This window comes from Ambystoma mexicanum, chromosome 4q, assembly GCF_040938575.1.
Source record: "Ambystoma mexicanum isolate Mex_15411 chromosome 4q, UKY_AmexF1_1, whole genome shotgun sequence".
NCBI classification, from domain to species: domain Eukaryota; kingdom Metazoa; phylum Chordata; class Amphibia; order Caudata; family Ambystomatidae; genus Ambystoma; species Ambystoma mexicanum.
Window position 1 is genome coordinate 1190961722 of NC_090928.1, and position 26881 is coordinate 1190988602.

The 26881-nt window shown below is 49.4% G+C and overlaps 1 protein-coding gene across 1 annotated transcript in view; it reads left to right on the forward strand.

Moving 5' to 3' along the window:
* The window catches only part of GLO1 (glyoxalase I), a 174553-nt gene that overhangs the window by 69226 nt on the left and 78446 nt on the right, over positions 1-26881 (forward strand). The window contains exon 3 of the mRNA XM_069608757.1: positions 24849-24989. Coding sequence (XP_069464858.1) covers positions 24849-24989 — 141 coding nt within the window. The remainder of the gene's footprint in view (positions 1-24848; positions 24990-26881) is intronic.

Below are 26881 nucleotides of genomic sequence, written 5' to 3' on the forward strand. Positions count from 1 at the left end.
ACAAAAGGCACTTAGAGCTTTGAAATTGGCAAGGAAACACATCCAAGCACATTGTGAATATCTACCTACCATTCTACATTACAAACAAAAGCAATTATTCTAAGGGAAATAAGTCGGTGTTCTACGGAGTCACAAAACCACAAACTTGACTTAAACGCTTCGGAAGTCTATTAGAAGATGGGGGCACTCGACAAAACTTTTTGAATGCAGTGACACTTTCCACAACATAAATGCGGAATCAGAAACGGCTATCTCAGAGTTGAGAACGCAATTCAGGGCCTACTGAATGATAAAGCACCAGGACCGGTTGACTACACAAACCTATTTTTATCAGTGGTTCAGGTGCTAAACCCACATTTGATATATTTTTATTCATTTTTTGACCTCTGGCTGTATTTCACATTCTGGCAGACTGTACGATTATGCTACTGCTGAAACCCGGTAAAGATCCCATGGAATGTTTATCATGTGGATCAATCTCATTACAGGTGTGAAGATAATTTCCAAAATCGTAATACTATATTTAATGCTGGTTCTTCAGACAATTTAATTCAGATCAAAGTGGTATTGTATTTGAGCGGAACACACTAGGTAGTATTAGGCAAGTAATTGATACTTGTTGAGTGGGGCTGTCGCTCAGGACAGATTCACGTTACATGAAATTGGCGGTATAGAAGATCTTCGATAGCATCCACTTTTCATAAATCTTAAATGAATTGGGCAAATTTGGATTTAGTCTCGGTGCACTCTAACGTGGAGTAACTTCAATAATCCCTTCCAATTTGAATTTCTTGAAATCGGATATAATTGTTAAATGTGCTTCAAAATATAAACTTCAAACATATATTTATTTTCATTTACCTTTTGGTTCAAAGGTCTGCATGTATCGCGAGTCAAAATCATGCGTGTATGTCAATACATTCTGATACTATTATCGGCCTTTCATGTCATTTACATAATAAACACCACTTTTTTGTATATTTATTATAACCAAACAATAATCCAGTTACACATTCTCTTCACTTTACCCACATCATGTGATTCTGTACATCCAAAAGACTTGGAACGTAAAAGAATATCAACACGTTCATATTTCTTTTTGGATTTTTGATGTTGCTAGAGATGCGTTACGGGTATCACTCTACCCTTCTTCCTGGGCTGCACTGATGTGGGTTTTTAAAAACACATGAATTCAATCTGTCATTTTGATAATTTAAAGTTTATATGTTTAAAATAATTTTTATTTTTGTTTCATTGTTTAAATTGAAAGGTTGAACATGTTTCAGCCATGTCAATTATTTTTTTAATGTGGTTTCTTAATTCCCTTTGTTGCTTGTATTCTACAAAAAATAAATGTAACATAATTTGTCCTAGTTTAATTTTACTCACGTTTTCCTCTTAAGATTCTGCGACTCATCTGTTTAGTAAAAATCTTTCTATCATCCACCTACCTCAAAACCTTCCTTCGTGTCTCCTCTCCAGTTGCCTAAAACGAAAGTCAATAAAATGACCTTATTAACCTGTAAACACATACCTCCTTGTTGTTCCTATTTTTGTCAACGACATAAACAGCTGCTCTAATCCCGTATGAGAAATCCAATGCCTTATCTGTATATAATGAAACCATTCCTTTTCGCCCACCTGAAATTTAACATGAAAATCTTCAAACACAAGTCCGACCATGTCATTGTGGGACCTGCCATCCCAAACCCTACCCGAACAGGCAGGGCTAAAATCTGAGTTGTCACACAGGTGTACAGGGGTCAAGCCCCTCCATCTCGGTGCCTGATTCCAATGCCGCAGAGCACATTTAGTGGCTTCTAAGGGCCCTGCCACCAACACAGCATTACCCAGAAACAGCAAGGAACTCTGTAGTATAGATGTGGCTCACTGTTCCAAACTTCACCACCCCCTCCATGCTATCCTTTCCATTCCATCATGGGGGCTATCTGCGCTGCTATCATATCTCTTTATCAGGAACACCCAGAACTCCCACAATCGCCTAGGTTTCTTTTTCTGTCATATAAAGGAGATTATTTCCTTCTGCCGTGCCTGAATTGGCACTGGTATGGTGACCAGAAGGTAGCTCACCACAAGTCTGGGCAGCAGTGTCATTTTAAGTGCTGCAGTGTGGGCAAACCACGTCAAGTCTTGCTTACGCCACCTCTGAAGGTCCTCCACTAGTACCGCCCATAACGGGGGAATATTGGCCCTGTATAAACTGTCATAATCCACTGTTGGGTGATTGACAGCCAGGCTGTGTGAATGGGTTTTTTTTCGCATAAGACTGGTCTCTTGGCCTAGAAGTCAGTCGCCACTGGAACTACAATGAACCGAAGAGAAGCGGAGAGAACGACAGCTGCTGCAACTACCCCGTCCCGGTGAAGCCCTGCTGCAGTCCTGAGCTACCTTCCCTTCAACGACTTCGAGAAGATCCAGTCCGGAGTCTTCTTCCCTTGAGCTTGGTTGGGATAACAGCTCATCTTCTACAGCCAGAGGATCCTCTTCCTTGGTCGAAATCACTGAACGTTGCTGTAGTGGTCAGGATAGCCACCTGAAGAGCCTCTCCTGTTTTTAAGGAGCGCACCTTTTATTCCTTGTCGCTGCTGCCGGCTTCATCCCTGTGTGGTGCAGACCCCCTTCAGACGTCCTCCTTCACAACGAAGCTCCAGGATAGTGGGTCTGCGGGAAACCAACAGGAACTGCCGCCAGGGCACCAGCTGCACCATTGGAACAAGGTACTGTGTTCTGCTTGAGTAAACTGGGTGAATCCCTTTTCTTCATTTTCCAAGGCTTGCCCTGGTCTTCTCTCCTTATAACTTTTACTTCCGAACATTGACAATATCGAAGTACTTTTGGCTACGTGGAATCGTGAACTGTCTGTGTGATCTTCGGCAACGGGCCCTGGTGTCTTTCAACCCTGGCTCCGGCCCTTTGACGTTTGAACTCCTGTCTTTGAGTGTTTCTTGATTCTGCCTGCCTAACCAAAATATTGCCTTATTTTTGCCTCCAACTCCCTCTGGGTATCTCGGGTGCTAAGTGTGTTTTTGCCCCGGTAGCATTTCATGTCACGGATACACGTTTATTTAGTAGACCGAACCGTGAAAAAGTGATCACAATCGTATTTGCAGTAACGTTTTGTTCATAACACCGGTCCATTCAAACACAGGGTACTTACCTTGAGACTAGCTGTACAAAGTGAATTGGTTAGTTGTAGTATATTTAACGTGTGTGTTAGGGAGAATTCTCTGTTTAGGCTGAATTTCCTAACCTAGTGAGTCCCCCAGCAGCTTTGCTGGATTTTTGGGGTTTATTTTTTTCTCCTGCCAAGAGTGAGACTCTTTTACCCTCACTCTTGGACATGACTTGAGTGTTTCTGTGACTTGCTATGTGCTTATGGGCAATGGGGTATTTTTTTCCCAAAGGCTATCATTGGTTTTTGAATGTGTGTTACACAGCACCCTCAGTGCAGTAACACAGGGGTGTCCCAGTGACCCCCAAACATAGACTCCACACCCTGGGACTGACTACGGTCTCCCTAGGTCTGTAAAGTCACCATTGACTTTACTAGTCTTAAGTTAGGAACTTAACCAGTACAAACCATCATACTGTGGAAGTACTGGTAGGGGCAATTAGATTGCCCCTGGGTCTGTTGTCGAGGGGGTACTGTCCCGTCCCCCCTCGCCGAGTTTCTGGCTGGTGGCAGTGGATACCACGGAAATATTCCACCGGAATATTTCCCATTGGGATTTCCCATTAATTTTAATGCACCACTTTTTGGTGCAATGTTAAAGATACCGCCGGTTTATTTATTTAATATAAATTCACCGGTTGGGATTTTTTGCCAGAACTCGCCGCCAAAATGGCGTCTAGGTTCACTTCAGTAACCCTGAACCCGAGTCGAGCCTTTGTTCCACTTTTGGCGGGCTTCTGCACAGAAGCCCTCCAAAGTGGTGCCATTCTGTCTGGGTACCACAGCGGGTGTGAGAGGGGGTTAAGGCACCCTGGACTGAGTTGCCTTGCCAACTCATGTCACACTCTGGTGTGATTGGCCCAAGTGGTGAGCCGCCCCGCTCACCACTTAGCATGTTTGAGTGACAGGCTTTATGAATGGGGGTTTGCTGCATAAAAGCAGGGTTTTTGGGACTGGTTCTTCAGAAGTCGCCACAGGACCTAAGAAGCCGAAGAGGGAGAAGCCGAGCTGACCTGCCAAGACGACACCACCGGTGGAACCCTGCGGAACCGTCTCACCACTTTTCCCAATGACAGAGGAGATCTCCAGCCGGGAGTGTCTTCTTTCCTTGACTGGTGGAGACAACCAGTTTCTGCCTTCTTTTCGCCTCCCTGAAGCATCTCGTGGCCGCCTTGCCTGTGCCAAGCACCCCGGCAAACGGGACACCACTTTTTACCTCAACCGTGAAAGAGGGGTAACCTCCTTTTAACCGGAAAAAATCCACAGCTGATTTCTTCCCTGGTAGTGCAACGACCTTCAGCTTTCCTCCACGTCGAGATCTTCTCTTCCTCTGGACGTCGCCGCGACTTTCACCCACTACCAGGAACAACTGCCACCGCTGGAGGATCCTTTCCATTTTAAAGGTACCGTGTTCCGCCCGGCTTCCCTTGCCACCGATTGTACCGGGTAGATTTAGCCCTCGGCTCTCGAACCTGGGTAAGCCTGGGACACCCTAACTAAACTTTTCTAAACTTGGTAAAACCTTTCCTACTCACCTGTAAAGACTTGTGACATTGTGTGATCTTGGACATCTTTTCGCCTGGCTTTCCGATGAGTGGGCCTGGCAACCGAACTTCCTTGCTCCGCAATAGACTGCCTTTCTAAACTTACTGTGAATCTCTGAAAAGTGTTTTTACCTTGCTGTTTTCATTACTTCTGCCTTTTCCCTCCCTTTTTAACTAACTTGTTGGAGTGCCATCTAACGTTAAGCGCTCACCTGTGTTTGGAAATAAGTGACGTTAACTTAGACTTGTCCAACAAATAACTAGGGATGTACATACAAGTAATAGTGTCTGTGTTTTGACTTACTTACCTTTTCTGTGTTAGTGTAATTTATGAGTGTGTCTTCTAAATAAATAATTATATACTTTTACACCTAGCTCTGGTCAGTGTTTGCTTGTACTACTGTGCCTCTGTACCTATTATGTATGCTCTATATACTGCCTAACTCTTCTTGAGGGAAGTCTGACTGCACAGCCACAGCTACCAGGTAAATCTGGGTGGTACAGACTGCTACCAAGTGGGTTTACTGCCAAACACCTGTAGTCTTAAATCTTTTGCAGTGGTCCCAGAGGGAACTGCACAGGTTTCTGCCTAACAGTGTGGTTTTCATTTGAGTATAATAGAAGTGTTGCGTTTATAACGAATGGTTTAAAAATAAATGTACTTATATTTTTTTACCTGAAACCTTGAGTCAGTGTTTCCTTGAGTCACAATAATTGTGCTCCCTTGGTGTAATCTCTGCTACTATTCATATACTATTGAGATAAGCCTGGCTGCTCCGCCAATGCTACCACTGACCAGGCTTGTACCAAAGGTAAAACTTGTATTGCCACCTGTAGTCTTAATTGTCTGTAGTGTTCCCTAAGGGCAATGCACAGGATTCTGCCTAACGGCGACCAGTCCCATAACACATACCCCCGAGTGGCCCTGTGTGAGCCATCTTTGCAGAATCCTGCCTGCTCTCTGGAGCGAGGTCTGGCCCCAAGGAGAGGTGACCGCACAAAGAATCCGTAGAATGGCCCAGATAGTTAGTTAATGGTGCAGCTGACCCTGAGGAAAGGATTGCTCTAGAAGATCTCTGGGTAGCTTTTGGTTTTTCTTTAATGGTCAGAATCTTTACACCCAGGGAGCGACCCCTTCACATAAAGGTAGATAAATGTGGACGTGGCCATCTGAGAGCGCGGGAGTCCTGGCTTGATGTTATGGGGGGAAAACTCTGTTCCTTGCTTGTAAAGTTGGCCCCCCTCTGAGAAGGCTCACGGCAAACACCCACGAAGTGTGCTTTTCCCATCTCTTATATTAGCGATCCATCAGGAGATCTGTCCCCCAGGGGTGATGGCCCGTGTACGTGGAAAGGCCCCCGCCATCTGGCTTCGCTGTTCGTGGCCTTATTGCAGGTTTTGAATGGTCCCTCTAGGGTTCGTAGCACTGAGCGACTCTGCCAAGCATCAGCTAATCGATGGTCTGCGAGTGGGAAGAGTCCCCCCTCGAGGGGGGGGAAGAGGGGGCTGCCACTGAACCTTCTGGCGTGGACAGCTTCTGGTGTGGTGTCTCCCCAAGCAGACTGCGGGCTGGGCAAGCCCCCGGCAAACTGCCCCAGGAGTGCGATTGCGTTCCCAAAGGCGACCGCTGTGATGGTTCCCTGCCTTGGCCGCGGTGCCTCCCCGGGGCCGCTGGGTGCCCCGCTCACACACGTGCCCCCAACTCCTTCAGGGGGCTGCTGACTTCCACGGCGGCTCACCACGGGTGTCCAGTGCACGTCCCGGGCCGAGTTCACAGGGGAGAGAAGCGGAACCTGACCGCCGATGAGGGCACCGCTCCCTCGGGGAGCTCAGCCGAGGAACACCAAGTCCCGGCCTGGTGAACCAGCTGCGTCCCGCCCAGACCTTTTGGCGCTGTCTTTCACGTGGGCAATTCCTGCTGTTCTGCTCGGGCATCCACTCTCGCTGCCCTCTGCTCCGGCGTGTGCCGACTCCACGCTGGGGACCCCACACGGCTATTACCCCGCCACAGTCCGCCAGCACCCGCCAGCGATTTCCTGGTCGGCGAGACGACGCGTGGTTATGGCGCCGCTGTGGCCTCGCTGTTATGTGGGCTCTTCCCCCCCCCCCCCCAGTGAGGGCTCTGGAGGAATGCTGTAGCTCGTTTTTCTCCAGCATGGGGTCTGGCATGGATTCACATGCTCATGAATATTCCCCGTCAGGCTGGGAATCCTCGGTAAAGAAAAAAAAAAAGTATCAGTTTCGTTTCTGATCTGTCTTTCGTAGTAATAACCAATCACTGGTCTCTGCGTCATACTGACCACAGCCAATGACTGCCCTCTACCTAAGCACCGCCTCTGGCAGCCATCTTCAGATTTTTACCGCACGTTCATGTGTTGGGATCCTCGTGCTATTGCTCTCGAGCGTTAGTGCTATTTTTTTCACGTTTTTTCTCAAAAACTTCGTTTTTTCGGTCAAAAGAGCCTCAAGCTCCACCGACTCTCCATCCGATCAACGGGGACCCGTGTCGGATTCGTCTGCGCCCCTCAAGGGTGAAGATTTCGTCGAGCTACGCTTTTGGAGGACTCCAGAAGTTTCTCAGGCCCGGTCATGGCCCAGGAGAAGGGAAGCTCGACGCCCGGAAAGCTGTTCAGGGTCTGCCCTGGATGCCAGCTGCAGAACGTCTTCAAGGAGGACGAACACTCTTTTTGTCTTTACTGCCTACATGAGGACAAGACGCACGTGGAGAAGGACTGTGCGTTTTGCGGCAACATGTCGGAGCGGACCATGAAGGACCGCCATCAACGTCTCGCCAACTGGCTGGAAGGGAAGAGCCCGTCCGGCGAGAAGAAGAGGAAGAAATCCGAGCGGTCTTCTAAGACCTTTGAGGAAGCCCCGGCGACGGGGGTCCAACATAAGGCCAAGCACCGCGAGTCCGCTGGCACCGGGAGCGCCGAACGGTCGGGCTCTACGGGCGCCAGGCTGGGCGCACCCTCCCCGGCACCATCAACCACGAGCCAACGCTCTGGGTCGGGTAAGAGGAAGGCCGAGCACCCGGCGAGGCTCCTAGAGAGGCCCCGGTCGAGCTCGAAGGCGGAGGGGGAGCGAGGCACTGTCCCCCCCCCCCCTCAAGGATAAGGCGGTGAGCGCACCTAAGGTGGTGAAGGCCTTAATCCATCCGGCCAAGCCCTCTATCGAGTCTGTCGCGGCGGCCCTGGCTCAGCCTGTGGGGGCTACGCCAGTGGTGGCGACCTCGGGGCTCAGTCTCCCTGCCACCTCGGAGGGAGTCCTCTTTTGTGCCCATCGATAGGACCCCCGTGAAATCCCCCGTGGGGAAGAAAAAGGGGGGGGCAGGGCGTCGTCGTAGATTCGGCCTCAACCTCGGAGGAGGAGCTGGTCGAAGTCTTAAGCCACGGCCTCGGCGTGGAAAAAGACCGGCCCGTCGGGATGGATCCCGACGCAGGTGACGACATCGTCGAGGGTACCGACGGGGCCCCTGATCGCCCGTCGGATTCCCCTCTGCCAGCGCCGCGAGACAGCTCGGCGGCCATTTTGTTGGCTATACAGTCCTTATGCTCAGAGATAAGGACGAGACTACCGTTGCCGACGTAACCTCTCCCGTCGGGGGACCCGGGACCTTCTGGGGTTCCCCCTACCAAGAAAAGAAGGATCCACCCTCCTCCTCCTTTTCAGCCGTCGCGCCCCTTCCAGCCCTCCTCCCCGTCCACCCGAGGGGATGATACGGGGACTGACACGGCAGCGACGGGTACGGACGACGAGGTATACGACGAGGATGTACCGTCGTCGCCTCCCACCAGGGCTTCTCCGCCCGACGAGATTGGATCGTTCTCCTCCATGATCGCCAGGGCATCCGAGCTTTTCCAACTCTGCCCTGAGGAGAAGAAGAAGGAAGGTTTCCTTGATCAGCGGCGCGAGGCCAAGAGGAAGACGGTCCTCGCAGTGACTCTATTGGACCACATTTGGGATGAGGGCCTCCCCCTCAAGAACCCTTCCACGACGCCAGCTAGAAGAGACCGGTACGAGAAAAAGTACCGGGTCCCGGACACGGCCCCCCTGTGCCTCCGGGCGCAGCCTACCCCGGACTCCGTTGTCTCCGCGGCGGCCAGGAAAAAAGCGGGGGGGGGTGCGGCCTCCACATCGACTTCCCCACCGGACGGCGAGGGAAAGAAATTGGACGCTATGGGACGCAGAGTCATCTCGTCTGCAGCGACGACGATTAAAGCTGCCAACGCCTTGGCTATCGTGGCCCGATACGACAGGGAGCTCTGGTACAAACTGGCTCCCCTGCTGGACTTCTTGCCGGACGACGAGAGGGCAGAGGCCCTGGAGATCCTGCAGGAAGGTGAGGTGGCTTCGGACCACGCCATTACTGTTGCGACGGACATCGCCGACACTGGGTTCCGCCAGTTGGGCAACAGCGTTTGCCTTAGGCGGCGTGGATGGATCAAGGCTACGGACTTCTGTCAAGACGTTCAGACCAGAGTCCTGGACATGCCCTTCAATGGGAACAACCTGTTTGGGAAAACAGTGGACGATTCCCTTCAGGCCATTAAAGCGGACACCGAGACGGCCCGGGCCCTTGGAGTTCTGCAACAACGACGGACGCCCTTTCGGAGCAGCGGAGGCAAGGGCGCCTCCAAAGGTTCCGGCGGCGGTTTCTCCTCCTACCGTCAAGCGGCCCGCTCGTCGTCTCAGGAGGCCTACAGAGGACGAGGCAAGTCTGGCGGACCCCGCCGTCGTCGCCAAGGACAAGGCGGCAAAGCCTCGTCGAAGCAGGATTGAACCAGCCGTGGGGTCGGGCCCCCACCGAAGCACCCCGGTGGGAGGCCGGCTGGCGAGCTTCGTCAGCGTGTGGGAGTCCATCTCCACCGACCGTTGGGTGATGGACGCCTTGGACCGGGGCCACGCGCTCGAGTTTCAAAGAAAGTGTCCGCGCGTCCCCACCGTGGCCAGGAAAGAACTTCACGTCCCTCAACTTCTCCTGGAGGTAAAGGCGATGCTCAGGAAGGGCGCCATCAAACTCGTCCCAAAGAGGCTTCGGGGCTCCGGAGTTTACTCGAGATACTTCCTCGTGAAGAAGAAGACGGGGGGATGGCGCCCCATCCTGGACCTGCGATGTCTGAACAAGTTCATCAAGGCGCAAAAGTTCCGGATGGTCACCCTCCAGCACGTCCTGGGCCAGCTGGAGGAAGGAGACTTCCTGTCGTCGTTGGATTTGGAGGATGCCTACTTCCATATTCCCATCCTGAAGGGGCACCGAAAATTCCTCAGGTTTGTGGTCCAAGGGCGTCATTACCAGTTCAAAGCCCTCCCCTTCGGACTACGGTCGGCACCCAGGGTGTTCAAGTGCCTCGCACCGGTGGCGGCGCAGCTGCGCCGCGAAGGGATCCACGTCTACCCCTACCTGGACGACTGGCTCATCCGAGCCAAGACAAGGGAGCTCGCCGTGGTTCACACGGCAAGGACCGTCCAACTTCTCACGGACCTGGGATTCTCTGTGAACTACGCCAAATCCCACCTGGTACCCGCGCAAGACGCTCTGTTTCTGGGAGTGAGGCTCAACACAGTGTCCCTTCTGGCCTCCCCGTCGGAGGAGAGGACCAGGACCATCCTGGGCAAGGTGCAGCGGATGTTGGTGGCCGACGCGGCCAAGGTGAGGTCCATCAAGTCCCTCCTCAGAATGATGTCTTCCTGCATCTACCTCATTCCCATGTGCAGGCTCCGGATGCGCCCGTTGCAGGAGTTCCTGGACGCGCGCTGGATCCAAACGACGGGCAGCTTCGAGGAAAGGATCACACTCGACGAGAGTTTCCGACGAGCGATCCGGTGGTGGGGCACCCGCGCGCATCTGACGGCGGGCATGGACTTCCAGACCCCAGCCCACCAGGAGACAGTGACCACGGATGCCTCCCTGGAAGGGTGGGGAGCGCACACCGAAAATCTGCATGCAAGAGGCCTTTGGCTCCCGACGGAGAAATCCTTACATATCAACGTCCTGGAGCTCCGTGCAGTGTTTTGGGCCCTCAGGTCCTTCCTTCCGTCCCTCAAGGGCAAGGTGGTGAGGATCTTCACCGACAACACCACCACCATGTTTTACATCAGGAAACCGGGCGGAACCGGGTCCCCAGCACTGTCCAAGGAGGCGCAGGACCTGTGGCATTGGGCAGTCGCCCAAGTGATGTTTCTGGTGCCGTTTCATCTGGCAGGGATAAAAAACACCATCGCCGACTCACTCAGCAGGGAGCTGCGCTCGTGCCACGAGTGGGAACTACGGCAGGATCTAGTGGATCGCCTCTTCCGAAGGTGGGGCACACCCCAGATCGACCTGTTCGCGACGGCGACGAACTCCAAGTGCCGGAGGTTCGCCAGCAGGTTTCCCCAGGCGAGGAGCATGGGCGATGCTTTCTCGCTCCCCTGGGAGGGCCTGTTCCTCTACGCGTTCCCTCCTTTGCCACTGCTAATCCGGCTCGTCAACCAGCTCAAGAGGTCACGGTGCAGGATGATCCTCGTCGCACCTGCGTGGCCGAGGCAGATATGGTTCCCGGACCTTTTGGACTTGTCAGCGTCCCCGCCAATCAAGCTGCCGGTGGACGCCGATCTGCTCTCCAGGGAAGGAGGCGCCATCCTCCACCACGACCCGAAGTCGCTGAACTTGCAGGCCTGGCTCCTGCAGCGCTAGAGTTTGGAGGATACGACATACCGGCCGACTGCAGAGAGGTTCTTGCAAAGGCCAGGGCGTCCTCGACTCTTAAATGCTACGGACACAAATGGAAGAGGTTCTCTGTCTGGTGCCACGCACAGAAGATTAACCCTCTACGGATTACGGCTCCTCAGGCACTGTCGTACCTGCTGACGCTGGCCAAAGCTGGACTGGCACACGCGTCCATCAAGATTCATCTTGCTGCGATCTCCCGATACACCAGAACCACGGGGCGGACATCCTTGTGGTCTCATCGTCTGGTGAAAGAGTTCATGAAGGGACTGTTCAGATCGTTCCCGCTGGTGAAGGCTCCGGCCCCGGCATGGGAGCTCAACGTGGTGCTGACCAAGCTCATGGGACCTCCGTTCGAGCCTCTGCACTCGGCCCCGTTGAAGTTTCTGTCGTGGAAAACAGCGTTTCTTGTGGCCATCACCTCCGCACGACGGGTGGGAGAGATCCAGGCCCTTTCCTGCAAGGCCCCGTACTTGACTTTTCACGACACGAGGGTAGTGCTCAGGACGCACCCCTCCTTCATGCCCAAGGTACCGTCGGACTTCCACCTCAACGAACCCTTGGTGTTGCCTGTATTCTTCCCGTCGCCTTCGTCGCCGGCTGAGAGAACTTTGCACTCGCTGGATGTGGCTAGAGCGCTGAAGTTCTACGTGGACCGCACAAAGTGTTTTCGGAAGACGCCACAACTCTTTGTGAACTTTGGACCTGTCAATCAGGGGAAGGCTCTCTCGAAGGCTTCCATTTCCAGATGGCTCTCCGGCTGTATCATGTACTGTCACCGGTTGGCAAACCGACCGCTGCCTGGCCGTCCGAGAGCCCATTCCACCAGAGCGATCGCAGCTACCACGGCATTCCTTTCTGGTGTGCCCCTGCTGGACATATGCAGGGCTGCTACGTGGAGGTCGACGCACACCTTCACGAAATTCTACTGCGTCGACCGGGATTCCAGGGAGGAGTCCAGGGTCGGCCAAGCAGTGCTGCGCAACCTGTTCGCCTGAGGTGAGCCTGGTGAGGAGGTAAGATGCTTAATTTTGAGTTTGATGTAATGCTTAATGTTGAGCCTTTGCCACCTCCCGTGGTTGTGCATGTGTGTACTGCTATGTATTCTTTATTCATGAGCATGTGAATCCATGCCAGACCCCATGCTGGAGAAGGAACAAGTTACTTACCTGTAACTGTTGTTCTCCAGCATGGGTCTGGCATGGATTCACATGCGAACCCGCCCGCCTACCCCTCTGCGGCTCTTCACTTGGTCATACTGCCACTTCACGTGCTTCCAAATCTGAAGATGGCTGCCAGAGGCGGTGCTTAGGTAGAGGGCAGTCATTGGCTGTGGTCAGTATGACGCAGAGACCAGTGATTGGTTATTACTACGAAAGACAGATCCGAAACGAAACTGATACTGGTTTTTTCTTTACCGAGGATTCCCAGCCTGACGACGGAATATTCATGAGCATGTGAATCCATGCCAGACCCATGCTGGAGAACAACAGTTACAGGTAAGTAACTTGTTCCTTTTTTGTGGTGTTGGTCCGCCAACCGGTTTTGTTTGAGTTGGGCTTAGGCTCGCCCGATATGCATTATTGATGGGCTTGTAAAGCGCGCCCAGAGGGGAGAGACAGTCAGACGCATCCTCCATCCCCAGCCGCCATCTTGGAATCTCAGTAAACCTTTTTAAACTTTTTTAATACATTTTCTTCCATAAAATAACACAAAAACAGAACCTGTTATAACAAGAACCTCCAAATGAGATTGCCTCTCCTAAATGATACGTAAAGGTAAATCACGCCCTCAGTTAACCCGTACCCACTACTTGAAATCCTCTCCATTGTGTCTACATCATATCCAATGCTGCTCCAGCATTTACATCTCTTCGCAATCGTTTTGGGCCTGATTCCCATATTAATCTTGTCAACACAATTCCCACACCTATGTGGCGCGCTACCTCCCAGTCTGCCAAATCATTCCTGAAATTCTCATGGAGGATTGAAGTCCGAGGAGGAAGCCTGTTCATTTAATTGACCCCAATCCATCTCGGCCCCCTCCTCTGGATGTCTGTTCCTCCTAAAATGTTCCAAGCCACTTCCCTATTAGTGGACCCAGGGCACTCTACGCTTGGCTAAGGTCATCACAAAGCAAGCTATCCTGCTCTGAGTTTTGTGGGAGTATTTCCCTAGAATCAAGCTCAGAAAACAAACTGCCGGGGAGCAAGGAGTAGCATAGCAGCAAAATCAGTTTTCGAATGGATTGTGTCCTCCCATGTATTCCTCTTATATTTCCATATCCAGCTTCAGCTGTTTAAAGTTCTTTCCAGCAGAGGGTGCTGCGTGTCGATGTTGGTTGACTCGGTGTCCCTCAGAGGCCTCCGTCTTGATGTTGACGTCATCAATGGTATAAAGCGCGCACAGCGACCGTTGGCTTCAGTTCCATTTTCTCACGAACGTTATTGCTTCGGATACGGTACACTTGGTTCCCTATCGAATCTTCGAGTATCATTTTTGAAAATGGCATCTTCAACCTCTTGGACTCCGAGATCTGGGTTTAAGAAGTGCCAAGGTTGTGGGGCGAAGATGTTCCTTACGGAGCACCATCGGGTGTGTCTGTGGTGCCTCGGGTTCCTCTCGCGATCTTCAACTGTAAGGCCTGCCTATCGATGACGGTGAAAGCCCTGAAAGAACAAAAAGGAAAATAAGCGGCCGGTAGGTCAAAATCCCCTTCGACCCCATAGAGAAAAGTGTCTTCAGACAAGTCGATGAATATTTCTCCTCGTCGTAAAAAGACAGAAATCGAGATCATGCAGGGATTCTCAGTACTTATCATCAGTGTTTAAGGAACAGGCACCATAAATCGTATAGTTCCTCCCCAGAACAGGTTAAATATATGATGAAATTAGCCTCTCCAGCTGAGTGGGAGAAATTCAGAATAAAAATGATGCAAGTTTTCAAGAATGCAGCCTTGACCCCCTCAAACTTATGAAAGCCATGCCCAGGTCGAAAAACTCAACAAGAAAAAGGGTAAGGGCAAAAGCTATGTGCCGTCGGGCCTGGACGGCAAAGAAAAATCTCAGAGGATCCCTCGAGTCAAGACCAATATTCATTGAGGAAAGCATCGATGCCATCAGCGCCGAAAGACTCATTATTGGACTGACAGGTCCTCGATGCCGAAGTGTCTAAGATTTAGACGCCATTGAGGATCACAGAAAAGGTTTATACAACATTACCAAGAAAGGACTTCTTTCAGTCACTTTCTTCGATTTGATGAAGCAGAACATTCTTCGGATGATTCATGACCTTCTGGTCTTCAGTATGGAACACCTGGGGTCCCTGTGCCTTTGATCTCTGAGGAATCAAGTATAAAAAACTTGCAGGAGTCCCTGCAAAATACAAGTGGACTAGATGCATCCCCAGAATTAGAGTTTGGGAGACCAGACCCTACTGACCATGCAGAAGGGTCTTAATCATATTCTTCCTTTTTATTTTGCATTGCAAAGCAGAGTGTGCAAATTGGGAGATGCCAGATTTGGTTCCGGGAGTGAATAAAAACATCAAAATACAGGGTGTCCAGTAGGGACCCCAGTTACTTGACCATGCATTCTTCTCCAAGTTTAGTGGTACAAGCTGCCACATCGACCTCTAAACAGAACGCATACCCAACTATTCCCCCAGACAGAGATGACCAGCGTTACGCTTGGGCCAAGAATTTTTTTTTGTTCGGGAAGTATGGCCCTAAAGTCAGCAAATGCTACGTGCACATTGCCCATATTCACTTGCACTGTTTGGGAATGTGAAGCAATGGCGGCTGATCAAGGAAAGAAACAGATTTTGAAATCTTGTCAAGGATGGGAAAGATGCAATGTGCAAATCCCTCCAGACAGGTCTCGACACTGCTGACATCAGCAGGTACATGGCAGCTAGTACAGTTATGCACAGAATTGCCTGGTTAGTCTTTTTTGCTCCAGATGTTCAATCCAGATTGCTTTACATGCCCTTTGATGGCACAGATTTATTTGGCAACAAGGCTGACGAGAGCCTGGAGAAATTGCAGACCCCTAAATTGGCATCAAAGTCCTGGGGTGCTGCTATTAGACCGACACAAAACCATCACAACTTGGAGGGGTAGGCCCTTTCGCTTTTACTCCTCAGTTGGAAGGGGGAGAAGACTGTCCAATAAAAGAGGTCCAAAATGATTTCCCCGTGGTGGACCGGGAAGAGGTACTCTAACCGGCCAGTGCTTTACCATCAGTCACTGCTCCAGCCACCTCAAAACCTCTCTAAGATCTTAGTACACACAGCCCCAATGAGAGGCAGACTCTCATTGCATCTGAAAGAATGGCAGGCATTATTTCCGATGCATGGGCATTGGAAACAGTTGCCGAGAGTTACTACCTTCCCTTACTAAAAAAGCCTGTCATCCACCGGCGAACAACCCTTTCAAAGTTCCAGATCCGCTCCTTATGCAGGAAATCTTGACCCAGCTAGAGAAAGGTGCTATAGAACCAGTACCTGTAGCGGGGAGGAACAAGTGTTGGTACTCCCTGTACTTCCTAATTCCAAAAAAGGACAGAGGATTGAGACCCATTTTGGATTTAAGAGACTTGAGCATGTTCCTCAAGAAGGACAAGTTCAAAATGGTTACCCTTTCTCAGATCCTTCAGGCTCTCCAGCTTCAGGACTGGATGGCATCATTGGACCTTCAGGATGCTTACTTTCATGTGCAAATCCATCACAAGCACACAGTACCTGAGGAGGTTCACCGTTCTCATTAGTTTCGTGGTCTGCCATTTGGGCTGACTTCCACCCGAGGGTTTCCACCAAGGTAATGGTGGTGTCTCGGGGGAGGCGGGTGGTAATTCACTTCTACCCCTAGCTGGACAATTGGCTGATCAGGGCCAGTTCCCCCTAAGCAGGCCCTGGAACATCTCGGCTCCACCTGTCACTCCCTTCACAGACTGGGCTTATCCCTCAACTTCAGGAAGTCTCACATGATACCATCTCAAAAGCTCCTATTCATTGGAGCAGTCCTGGATGCATCCCTGGGAAAAGCCATGCTACCAGAGGTAAGGGCTCCAATACATTTTGCAGATGGTTTCTAAAGTCCAGCATGCCAAATGGCTCCCGTCCTTCGACTTTCTGAGGTTGCTCTGCCTCATGGCATCCTGCATTTTTCTTGTTCCAGAGGCTCGCCTGAGAATGAGATCTCTCCAGTGGGCTCTCGGACTCAGTGGTCCCAATTCACAGGCAGTATGTCAGATCTTCTTCGGGTTCCAAACAAAGTCAATCTGGATCTCCTATGATAGGCCTGCAAGGACAACATTTTGAAGGGCGAAACCTTTTCGCAACCATGGCTGGAGAAAAAGGTAGTAACGGACGCCTCACTCACAGGGTGGGGAGCACATACCAATGATCTGGCAATCAGTGGTTGCTTTTCTCCATGGAGTCCAAACTACATATCAACCTGTTGGAGCTGAGGGCAATCAGACTAGCGCTGAAGGCCTTTCTGTCCTCTGTATGGGGAAATAACGTCCTGATAATAACAGACAACACAGTAGCCATATACTACCTCAACAAGAGAGGTGGTGTAGGGGTCACTACCACTGTGCAGAGGCAATACAGCTCTGGTACTGGGTAATTCAAGAACGAATCTCCCTATCGGCAGTTCACCTAGCCGGTGTGGAGAATGCGGCGCATGCTCTGAGCAGGCAGAGCAGTCTCCCACGAGTGGGAACTAGCTCAGGAAGTCCTTCAAGAGATCTTCACTCTTTGTGGAAATCCCCAAGTGGATCTGTTCGCAATCGGTGTCAACTGGAATTGTGAATGGTACTGTTCAATGGAATTTCCCCTAAGAGGAGCTCTAGGAGATGCGTTCATGGTGGATTGGGAGTTTCCATTCCTGTACGCATTTCTTTCTTCTCCATCCAGAGGTCCAAGACTCTCAACCTTTCATGCATGGTCTATGAGAGGATGAGATGCAAGGATGTGGACCTCCTCAAAGATGTAATGGAAATGTTGCTTTCGGCCAGAAGGCCAGCAACAAAGTCCTTGTACCGCTGCCATTGGAACAAATTCTGCAGCTGGTGCAGGGATAAGAAAGTGGATCCTTTTACATGCAGTACACCTATAGTGTTGTCATTCTTCTTACAGCTGTCCAACTTGGGGCTCCGGGTTGGTACAATCAAGGGGTATCTTGCAACACCCTCTATTTTTAAGCACTTCTCTGAAGAGGTATCTTTCTTCAAGATTCCCCTTGTAATAGAATTCTTAAAAGGACTGGCAAATACTTCTCCCAGTTCTAGTCCCAATTTGGGATTTTCTAATGTGTACTCCTTTTGAGCCTATCCATACCTGTTCTTTAAGGTTATTAACCTTTAAAGACCATCATTTTAGTGGCCATTAGTGAGTGAACTTCAGGCCTTGTCTTTCAAGCCTCATTATACAATCTTTCCATAAGGACCTTAAGGTGAAACCGACCTTCTTGCCTAAGATTTTGTCTGAGTTCCATTTAACTCAGTAAATAATGTTACCTTCATGTTATCCTTCTCAACCTGGAACGGAAGAGGAGAGATGACAGAGGCTTGATCCTAGTCGTGCACTGACATTTTACACCTCCAGGATGTCTAAAATGAGACACGATCAATTTATTGTAGATTATACCGACCACAAATTCGGTATGTCAATTTCGAAACAAGCCTTGTCAATCTGGATTATTTTGGGAATGTTTGAATGCTACAGATTAGCAGGAAAGGGTCCCCCGGAGGGTTTTAGAGCTCATTCAACCTGGGGGAGGACACAATCCATTTGAAGAACAAGTTACTTACCCATGGTAATGTTCTTTCAACTGGATGTTCCTCCCCCATATTCCTCATCGCCCCTCCCAACCTGCCCCGCAGTAGAATTTTCCATGTGATTGCAGTCTTCGCTCTTTCAGGAGAAGTAACTGTCGGGAGTAGGATATCCTATACATGCTTTTAAAAAGAAGCCAATGGTGATGCATGTGCTTTCTACCATTGATAACGTCGACATCGCAGCAGGGGTCTCTGAGGGACATGGAGTCGACCGATATCGACGCGCCCTCTACTGGAAAAGCTTTCCGAAGCCGCTGATACTGGATATGGAAATATCATAAGATGAGGAATGCGTGGGAGAAAGAGCATTACCACGGGTAACTTGTTCTTCTTTCCCATCTGCTCCCTTTTATATTCTCTACTAATATGCAATAACGACATTGTGGGGGTCTTTGCGTGCTGTAAGGCCTAGAATTCTCGAGTTTGTGTAAAACCTTGTCGCATTAGTCTGAGATTTTGGGGTACTCGCAAATCAAGTGATAAAAGGTACCTGTTGCCTGTCTGCACGTGGGGCATCTGTCATTTTCCGCTCTCTCCATCTTATATAACAAATCTATTGCATAATGCTCTTTTGTACTGTATCTGTCTCATCCTCGAGGAAATATTTACCTCTTGTGCCACTATTGTTTTCACTCATTCCTCACTCCAGAGTTCCTATGTCCCTTTACCATTTATCTCTCAGCTGTGTCAACGGGACGGTGGGTGGGGAGGGGGCGGCAGCTGTATCCTCTGTTTGCTAAGCTCTGACTCCTGGGTTGTTCCCTAGGGGCTGTTGCCTGGTGACCTGCCCTTTGCATACTTCTCGTAGCCTCTTCCCATATGTACCAAGCTCTGCACCGTGGGAGGAAGGCGGCGCAAAGGCCGGACTCCCGTATAACAGCAGCTCTTCTCTTGCAGACATAATTCCAGTCTGGTATGGGAGAGGTAAAGTACGCTGAACATCCTTTCATTTGCCACTATTAGTTATGACGCCCAATAATATTTTCTAATATCAGGCAATCCCACCCTGCCATCCCATAATGATCTCGTCAATGTTGTCATAGTGATCTAGGGGTTCCTATTTCCCCATGGAATTCCCCTAATCAGGTCATTTTTCACCTCAAACCATTTTCTAGGTATCCTTACTGGCATGTTTTGTAGTCGATATAGTAGCTTGGGAAGAGCCAGCATTTTAAGTAGGTTGACTCTGCCCAGTGGTGTAATAGGCACAGAGGCTCAATGTTTTGCATCCTCTTGTGGTCTACAAATGATGGGGTCTAGATTTCTCTGTATTGGTATTCTTAGGTATTTAAACCTTTCCCTGTCTATTTGTAGGGGACGTCAACTGGTATTGCGTCCTCTTCCCTTTGCACCACCAATAATACTGACTTGTTCCACTGTAGCACCCAAATTCACTCAATGTTTCTATTATTCTTGGACCAGTTCTCTCTGGAATATATATATAATATATATATATTCTCTGCATTAGGTGGGTTTTTTACAGTAAAGTCACTTGTCCTTTTTTTGTTTCCAGATGTATTTCGTCACCAGTCCCAATTTAATTTAGTCATTGGAGCCATGTCCGGCATTTAACTATCCTGAACTCCCTCATCAGTACTCGCGTATTCCTTCCACTTGTATCGTGCTTGGTGTACGCGTCTTATTGCAGCATTATCTTCTACCCTGAACTGTGTATCTGTAGCTTGGTAACTTGCATAAACCACCCTCAACTTCCCCCTCCACTACTGCCCACCCCAACTTCCCCAGTTCTGTCCCTCTCCTCCCCCACCCTATACTGCTCCCAAATCTGAAGCATCTCATTCCCAAAAACAAGCTTTGTTCATCCCTGTCCTGACATGTACCATGCAAAAAGGCTGCTCTCCCCTAGATACCATGTCTCGATTCATGCCCAATCATTACTTTTCTTTATACTATTTTTTGTTTTCTTGTAGCTCTCCTAAACGGATCTCCACCATAATGCACAAAGTACTCCTCACCAACTCTCTATAGGTTGGATCCACGGGTGTAGGAGACGTTGTTATATTATAGGAAGTCTCATTGGCTGTTGCTTGCTATCCCGTTCTGCGTCTCTCTTCTAGATTTGTCCCAGTGGTACCTTCCATTACTCTTGTGCTTGGTAGTCCATTTACCGTTAGTGGACACGAATCCGCTTAGTTCCATGCCTCTGATGGTTGGGTGAAGAAGCACACACCCTGCAGGGAGCTTGTTGCCCGGTAGATCATAGCGTATTGGGCTTCTGTCTCGGAGTTCTTCGCACTGCATTAAAAGAATGCCTTGCTTTTTGGACAGTATTCGTGAATTCTGGATATATCCCAATCATTGCTCCATTATATTCCAGTGGGCCCTTCTTCCTGGCTGCTTACAGGATTACATCCCTATCATGGTCATTTAGCACTTAGCACTTAGCAATAACATGCCTGGGCAGGGCCCCCGGAAGGCGATGGTTTGCTCCGTCACTAGGGGCATGTACAATGGAAAATAATTTTGACAAGCCCTGTAGCCCCATCCATCCCTGGATCAATTCTTCCAGAATAAATTCCATACAGTACCCCTCTGCCAATTCCGGCAGTCCGCTCAGGTGCAGGTTGTTGCTTCATGACCTTCCTTCTGCTTCTTCAATCCTGCTCTCCAGTTGTTCCATTCTCTTCAGCAGGGATTGCATCTCTCTTTGTAAGGGGTCACCACATCTTCTACAGCTGAGATGCAGTCCTCTGCTTCCTTGACCATTGATGAGATATTACGTAGGTCCTGTCACCGGAGCCCCACATCCAGGCCCACTGCCTCTAATCTATGCTTCAGCTGTGTTTTAGCACCTTGAATAGTCTTCAATATGTCCGGGCTCGCCCTGGAGTCACTGGGCCTGATCACGACCTTGGCGGTAACCCTTAAATCTGGCAGTAGCGCTATTACCGCCGGATTTAAGGGTCCGCTCTTGGCTGGGGGGAAATCCGCCGAAAATTCACGCTATTACCGCCGGCAGGAAATCCGCCGGCGGTAGGAGCACGAATTTTCCCCATTGAGCCCAATGGGGAATGGGCTCAATGGGGAATGGGGACTTCCAAGTCTGCCCAACTCGTGATCCCGCGCTATTAGCGCCAGGGGCTATGGCGGTCGCGCTAATAGCCCCCGCGCTAATAGCGTTAGCGTTACCGCCGAGGTCGTGATCCGGCCCTGTCTCTTCTTTCTTCAGGGACTTCTGTCTGCTTTCCCTCTGGGATCGGTCCTTTTGCACCGGCCACTCCCGTTATGTAGGCCTCCATTTTCGTTTGGCCACTAGGTTTTTTGCTTTCTCTTTATTTATGGTCATTATCAGTTCTGACCCAGTCCTTCGGAATTGTACTTTTTGACCGACTATAAATGGTTGCAAGGACCAAAAGTTCTAAAAATGCTACCACAAAGATTCGAACACCAGAAGTTTGAACCTTTCGGTGGTAGCATTGCAGTTACGTTTAAAAAAAAATAATTAAAAAAAAAAAGCGGGGGGGTGCGGGAGGAGGTGTTGTCCCCCGCAACATCCCGCTCACTATACTGTGTGGTATAGTGAGCAGGGTGTTGCGGGGGAAACCCCTGCAGCCCCAGTAGTATGTACATGTGTTCGCATGAGAAAGGTGCAAACCTTTGGTGGTTCGCACCTTTCTCATGCGCACATTGCGGCGACAGCAAAATATGCCGCGGTCGGATCACTTAGAACCATTCCTCCCCTCTGCCTTCACCTGTATTTTCTTTCTGAGGTATCTTTCCAGGATCGTGGATTAGGCAGTTATGGTGTTCCTTGTGCCAGTAACTCTAACAGCCAGCCGGGGGGTGGAATTGTGTATCCTGTGCCCAAGTGCACCAGTCTTGCACTGGAAGTAACCAAAATGGTCCTGCCCACACATGTAATCCACGTTCCCTCCCCTCTCAATGTTTCCAAGGCAGTTTAGCCTGGTCTCGCCTCTCCCTTCCCTCTCGTTTTCGACATGAACCCAGCGGAAGTTTGTTTACTCTGTGTGCTCCGGTGACAATAACTGCTTCCTGCGGCTCCCCTCTCCTCCGATAACACACCCTCCCGCCAGGGAGGGAGGGGTAGGGGAATGCGGGGCAGGTGGGGTGGTGGGAAGGGGTCTCAGCTTGGATATCTGGGCTGGCTATTTTGCATCGGGTTCCCCTGGTCCCTCCACCACACATCACCTTAGTATGCATGCCCCTTTGCCACTCTGCGGCCCATTGCTCCTGGTCATCACTCTCTGGGGGTTTTGGTCTTTCCGCTTCACTGGCGAACATCCACAGGCTCTATCTTGGTTGCACTCACCTCTGTGCTGTTCTTGGATTATAGTGTTCTGTTGCTTCCTGGAGAGGATGCAACATCTATGGAAGCCCTGATATCTCACCACTGCTCTAGAGGCTCTTGGGCGCAACAGCTTAGGGCTGCACAGAATCTCTGCCCTGGGGCAGAGCGACATGGAGAAGCAGCTACTCCATGTTCTGCTTCAGCGACCTCCTCCCCCTGCTTGTGCTCTTAATGTTGGTGTTCTGTTCAATTTTTCTCTCATTCGCTGCTCACAGTTCTACAATGTCTTTAATATCTGCAAGGCTCGTTGATTTCTTACTTTAGATACTTATTTCCTTCTTAGTGCTCTCTAGTCAGGCTGACGGGCCCCTGCAGGGGGCACTAGAGGGACAGCCTACGTAGCGTGCTGTCCCTCTGGCCGCCCCCTTCCAGGGTGGTCACATTCTACTCTTTCTCCACAGCCCGGGGGAGGGGAGGGAGAAGAGGCATCCCGCATGGCCTGACTTCCGGTTGCTGTCACTTGGGGGGATGCTTATAAGGGGGGCTGCGGCGGGTCAATCTGTCTGTGGTTATTGTGTGAAGTAATATGATAAAGGTACTTGTATAGCGCACTGTCGCCAATGGAATTGGTCCCAGGCGCTCTGGTGGATATGTAAATTGGAAGGAGGGTTGGTTTCGTCGGGAGGAGGGGAGTAGGAGAGTGGCAGAAGTGGTGTGCTGTTGGCAGCTTCAGCTCAGTATATACAGAGTGCTGGGCTATGGTGCAAGTATCGGATTGGGTGAGACCTCGTGTGCTGTTGATGCGTTGTTGATGCAGTGTGGTAACAGCAAAGTGCGTGTGGATTGCTGGGAGAGAGATGGTGGTGCAAGTTGTGTGGGTTGAGTATGCAGAAAGCTGAGGGTTGGGTTGGTGGGGGTCTGTATCCTGATTCAGATACTTTTTGGTTCCGTTTGAGCTGTATCCCTGTGAGTGGGGTTGTTGCTGCTTCCTTATAGGCTGTCTCGCTATGGTGTGTGATGGTGCTGCGTGGCTCCAGCTGTATCATAGTGAGTAGTGTATGGAGTGATTGGTGTCTCTGAACCTTTCCTTCGGGTGTGGAACTGGGTTGGTCCTACCTATTCTCTTATCTAATGTGACACTGGTCATTTGAAGCTTTGAATGGTTCAGGGTCACAGTGCTGTTGATGAGGTGACGTGCTGTTGAGGTGACATGCTGTGTCTACAAGAGGTGGGGGTGACCAATGGGGGGATTGCTCTAGTTGTCCTGCCTCTCGGCTTGCCCCTCTTTCTTCATTCTCACTCCTCAATTAGCGTTGCGTTGTCTCGCCCAACGGGACTCACATTGTCTTTGCATACACTCCGGTGGTTACCCTTTGAATCCGGTCTACTTTTGAATGCTCTCTCTATTGTTTTCAAATGCCTTGACGGCTTAGCACTCCTTTTCTCTTACTACTTTTTATTCCCCTTCTTGTCCTCTTTGGTCGCAGTATCTTTCTTCGCTTGACCTCCTTTATGGCTCTTGTTTTCGCTACTTTGCTTTCCTCGCACTAAGGCGTGGAATATTCTCCCTTTCATCTTGTAGTCTTGATCTTCATTATCTCTTCATAAATCTCGTCATAAGGACCATTTTCTTTCCGCTTGATTTGTTCATTTGACATAAATACATGTACTGATTTCTATGTTAAGCGCTCTATAAATACAATGCAACATGTACCCAGTGGATTAAGTCCCTCCTCCCCACGTGCACATAGCACGTGTCGGTTATGCTTGATACACTGCTCCAGCCATTTTTGTCCTTGATCTGTATTCGTACTGACATTTACATTTCTATTTTTCACAATGTTTTATAAAGCTATATTTATCTATTAATATGCAAGCTTGCAACTTTGTAAGTTGAAATAGTAACTTTATTGTGCCCTCTTCCTGTTTCTGAAATACTATTCAATTGTGAAAAGCAAAAAAAACAATGTTCCTTTGCAAAAGGAATCGGTTTACGGTTCCCTTGGTGCCCCGAGAGGGGATAGCAGGACCCGCAGCAGGAATTCGGGAGACTCTAAAGTCCACACTAAGAATCTCTGCTGTCCAGCCTGAGGCCAAACCCACGTAAAGCAATGTGCAGTTGAATTCTTTAGCAAACCTGACCAGGTCAACATGCATGCCATGCTTCCAAAGGAGCTGTCCCTCAGCGCGAGCAGTTTTGCAGCTCCCTTTATTGAGGTCCCCATTTCCACCCTACTTCTGCTGCTGTGAAAAGTAATGGCCTTAAGTGAATGTTTTTTTTCTTCCAGACTTTTGCAGAAGTGCGATTTTCCGGCTATGAAATTTTCACTTTATTTCATGGGTTACGAAGATAAAAAGGAAATCCCCAAAGATGCGAAGGAACGTACAGCATGGACCTTTTCCCGCAAAGCCACAATCGAGCTCACACAGTAAGTAGTCCTATCTATATAGTGAACTGCAGCAAACTATCTTTTCATGGACATTCTTAGGGGCGAATTCATGGAATCTTTTGCGCCGAAAAATGGGGATTTGGGCGCCATTCTGCCCGCAAACCCCTGGGGCTAGATTACAGAAACTTTGCACCAGTACAAGTGTAAAGTGGCACGGTATTAGCACTAGGGCAAAGTTTGCCCTATTTTTAAAAACACTAGGACATATAAGAGAACTATCGCACCATGACAAGTACAGTTTGACAATTTTTGCCCTAGTGCTTCTATCATGCCAGAGTGCAAAAAAGATTTTGATGAATTTTTTCACCCGGCAAAGTTTGCCCTAGTGCTAATACCATTCTGTATTAGCACTAGGGCAAACTTTGCCCTGTTGCAATAATGCTGTGAAAATCTATCTTTTTTGCCCAAGAGCAAATTTTGCCCTGATGCCTACACCATGCCAAGTTGCACTTGTCATGGTGCAGTAGTTTTCTAATATGCCCCAGTGTTTAAATAAATCGGGCTAACTTTGCCCTAGTGCTAATACCGTGCAACTTTGCACTTGTACTGGTGCAAAGTTTCTGTAATCTGGCCCCTGTTTGACAAATGGGGATTTGGGCAGAATGGCGCACAAATCCCCGTTTTCGGCGCAAATAATTCCATGCGTCAGCCCCATAGTCTTTATTTCATCTGCTCATGCTGTTGTGTTTTGTATAATGTTCAGGAGTCAAATATGTGCATGAGCGGATAGGGGGTCCAAATCGTTCTTCCATTGACTCTACTGTACTGATATACATTGCTTGGCAGGTTGCAAAAAACAATGGTCTGCTGGACTGCCCAAAGCAATGCTCGTGGTGATGAATAATTCAAAACCTTCCAGTAATCACCATCGGTATTACTTGTATGCAGTGATCAGTGCAGTTATTGGAAGATGAGTCAATCTTGAGTTTTATGTTGGGGACTGTAATGCGGATTGGTCCTTTCGGTATTCCCTCAAAAATCTGAATGAATAAAGACACGGTCGAAAACGCAGCGTTTATTTCATCTAATTTTTCAACTTTTTTAAAGAGACTAGATTGGGGAGGGGGGTTGGGTAAGGGAATAAATTAAGGTTGGGGCAATGTGAGAGGCAGCGGGGGGGGGGGGGTCTCGCCCCTCTGTTAAAAAAAGTCCCAAAAACGAAAAGGCATCTTAAAAAATTGGATTACCAAAAAAATTGTATTTTCGACCTCTGTGAAAAAATAAAATGTAGATAAGTCATTTCTACATGAGACTCAAACCAAACCGACTTTTTTTTTTTATTTTATTTTTGCGCTGGGTGAGCGAGCATATTATAAGTGTTCAACTCAACCTTGAAAATTATGTGTTTTTAGTAGATGATTCAGGCCACAGCATTTCAGATTTCATTCTTAAATTCCATCCAAGGGATTTCATCTGAACCATCACTTAAGAGAATGTCTCTAAGCCCTTCGCTATACTGTGATTGGTTACATAGTTCTCCAGATAAAGAGCCACAATAGCAAGGGTTTTGAGAGGTTCATGGCCTGTAAGAATGTCATTGTATTTTCCCTTGTTCCCTCCCTTGCCTTGAAGCGCTTTGAAACACATTGTGTATAGGCGCTATGTAAATAGACTATCATATCATCTGGGCCAATCCGATGGCTTGGAACTCTGGCATTAACTGCTAATATTGTTTGCATTCAGGCCATCTCTTTGGATTTGGTGCACCTCCAATAATTTTCTTGACCTTTCCCTCCCAGTAGATCTCTCTTCTGCTTTGTCCTTTACCTCTGCTTGTGCCATCATAATCCAAGATGGCGTCCCCATGTGACAGTCATTGTATGCCTTGCTCCTCTTTTAGCACTCAAGTTCCAGGTACATCGCTTCTTCTG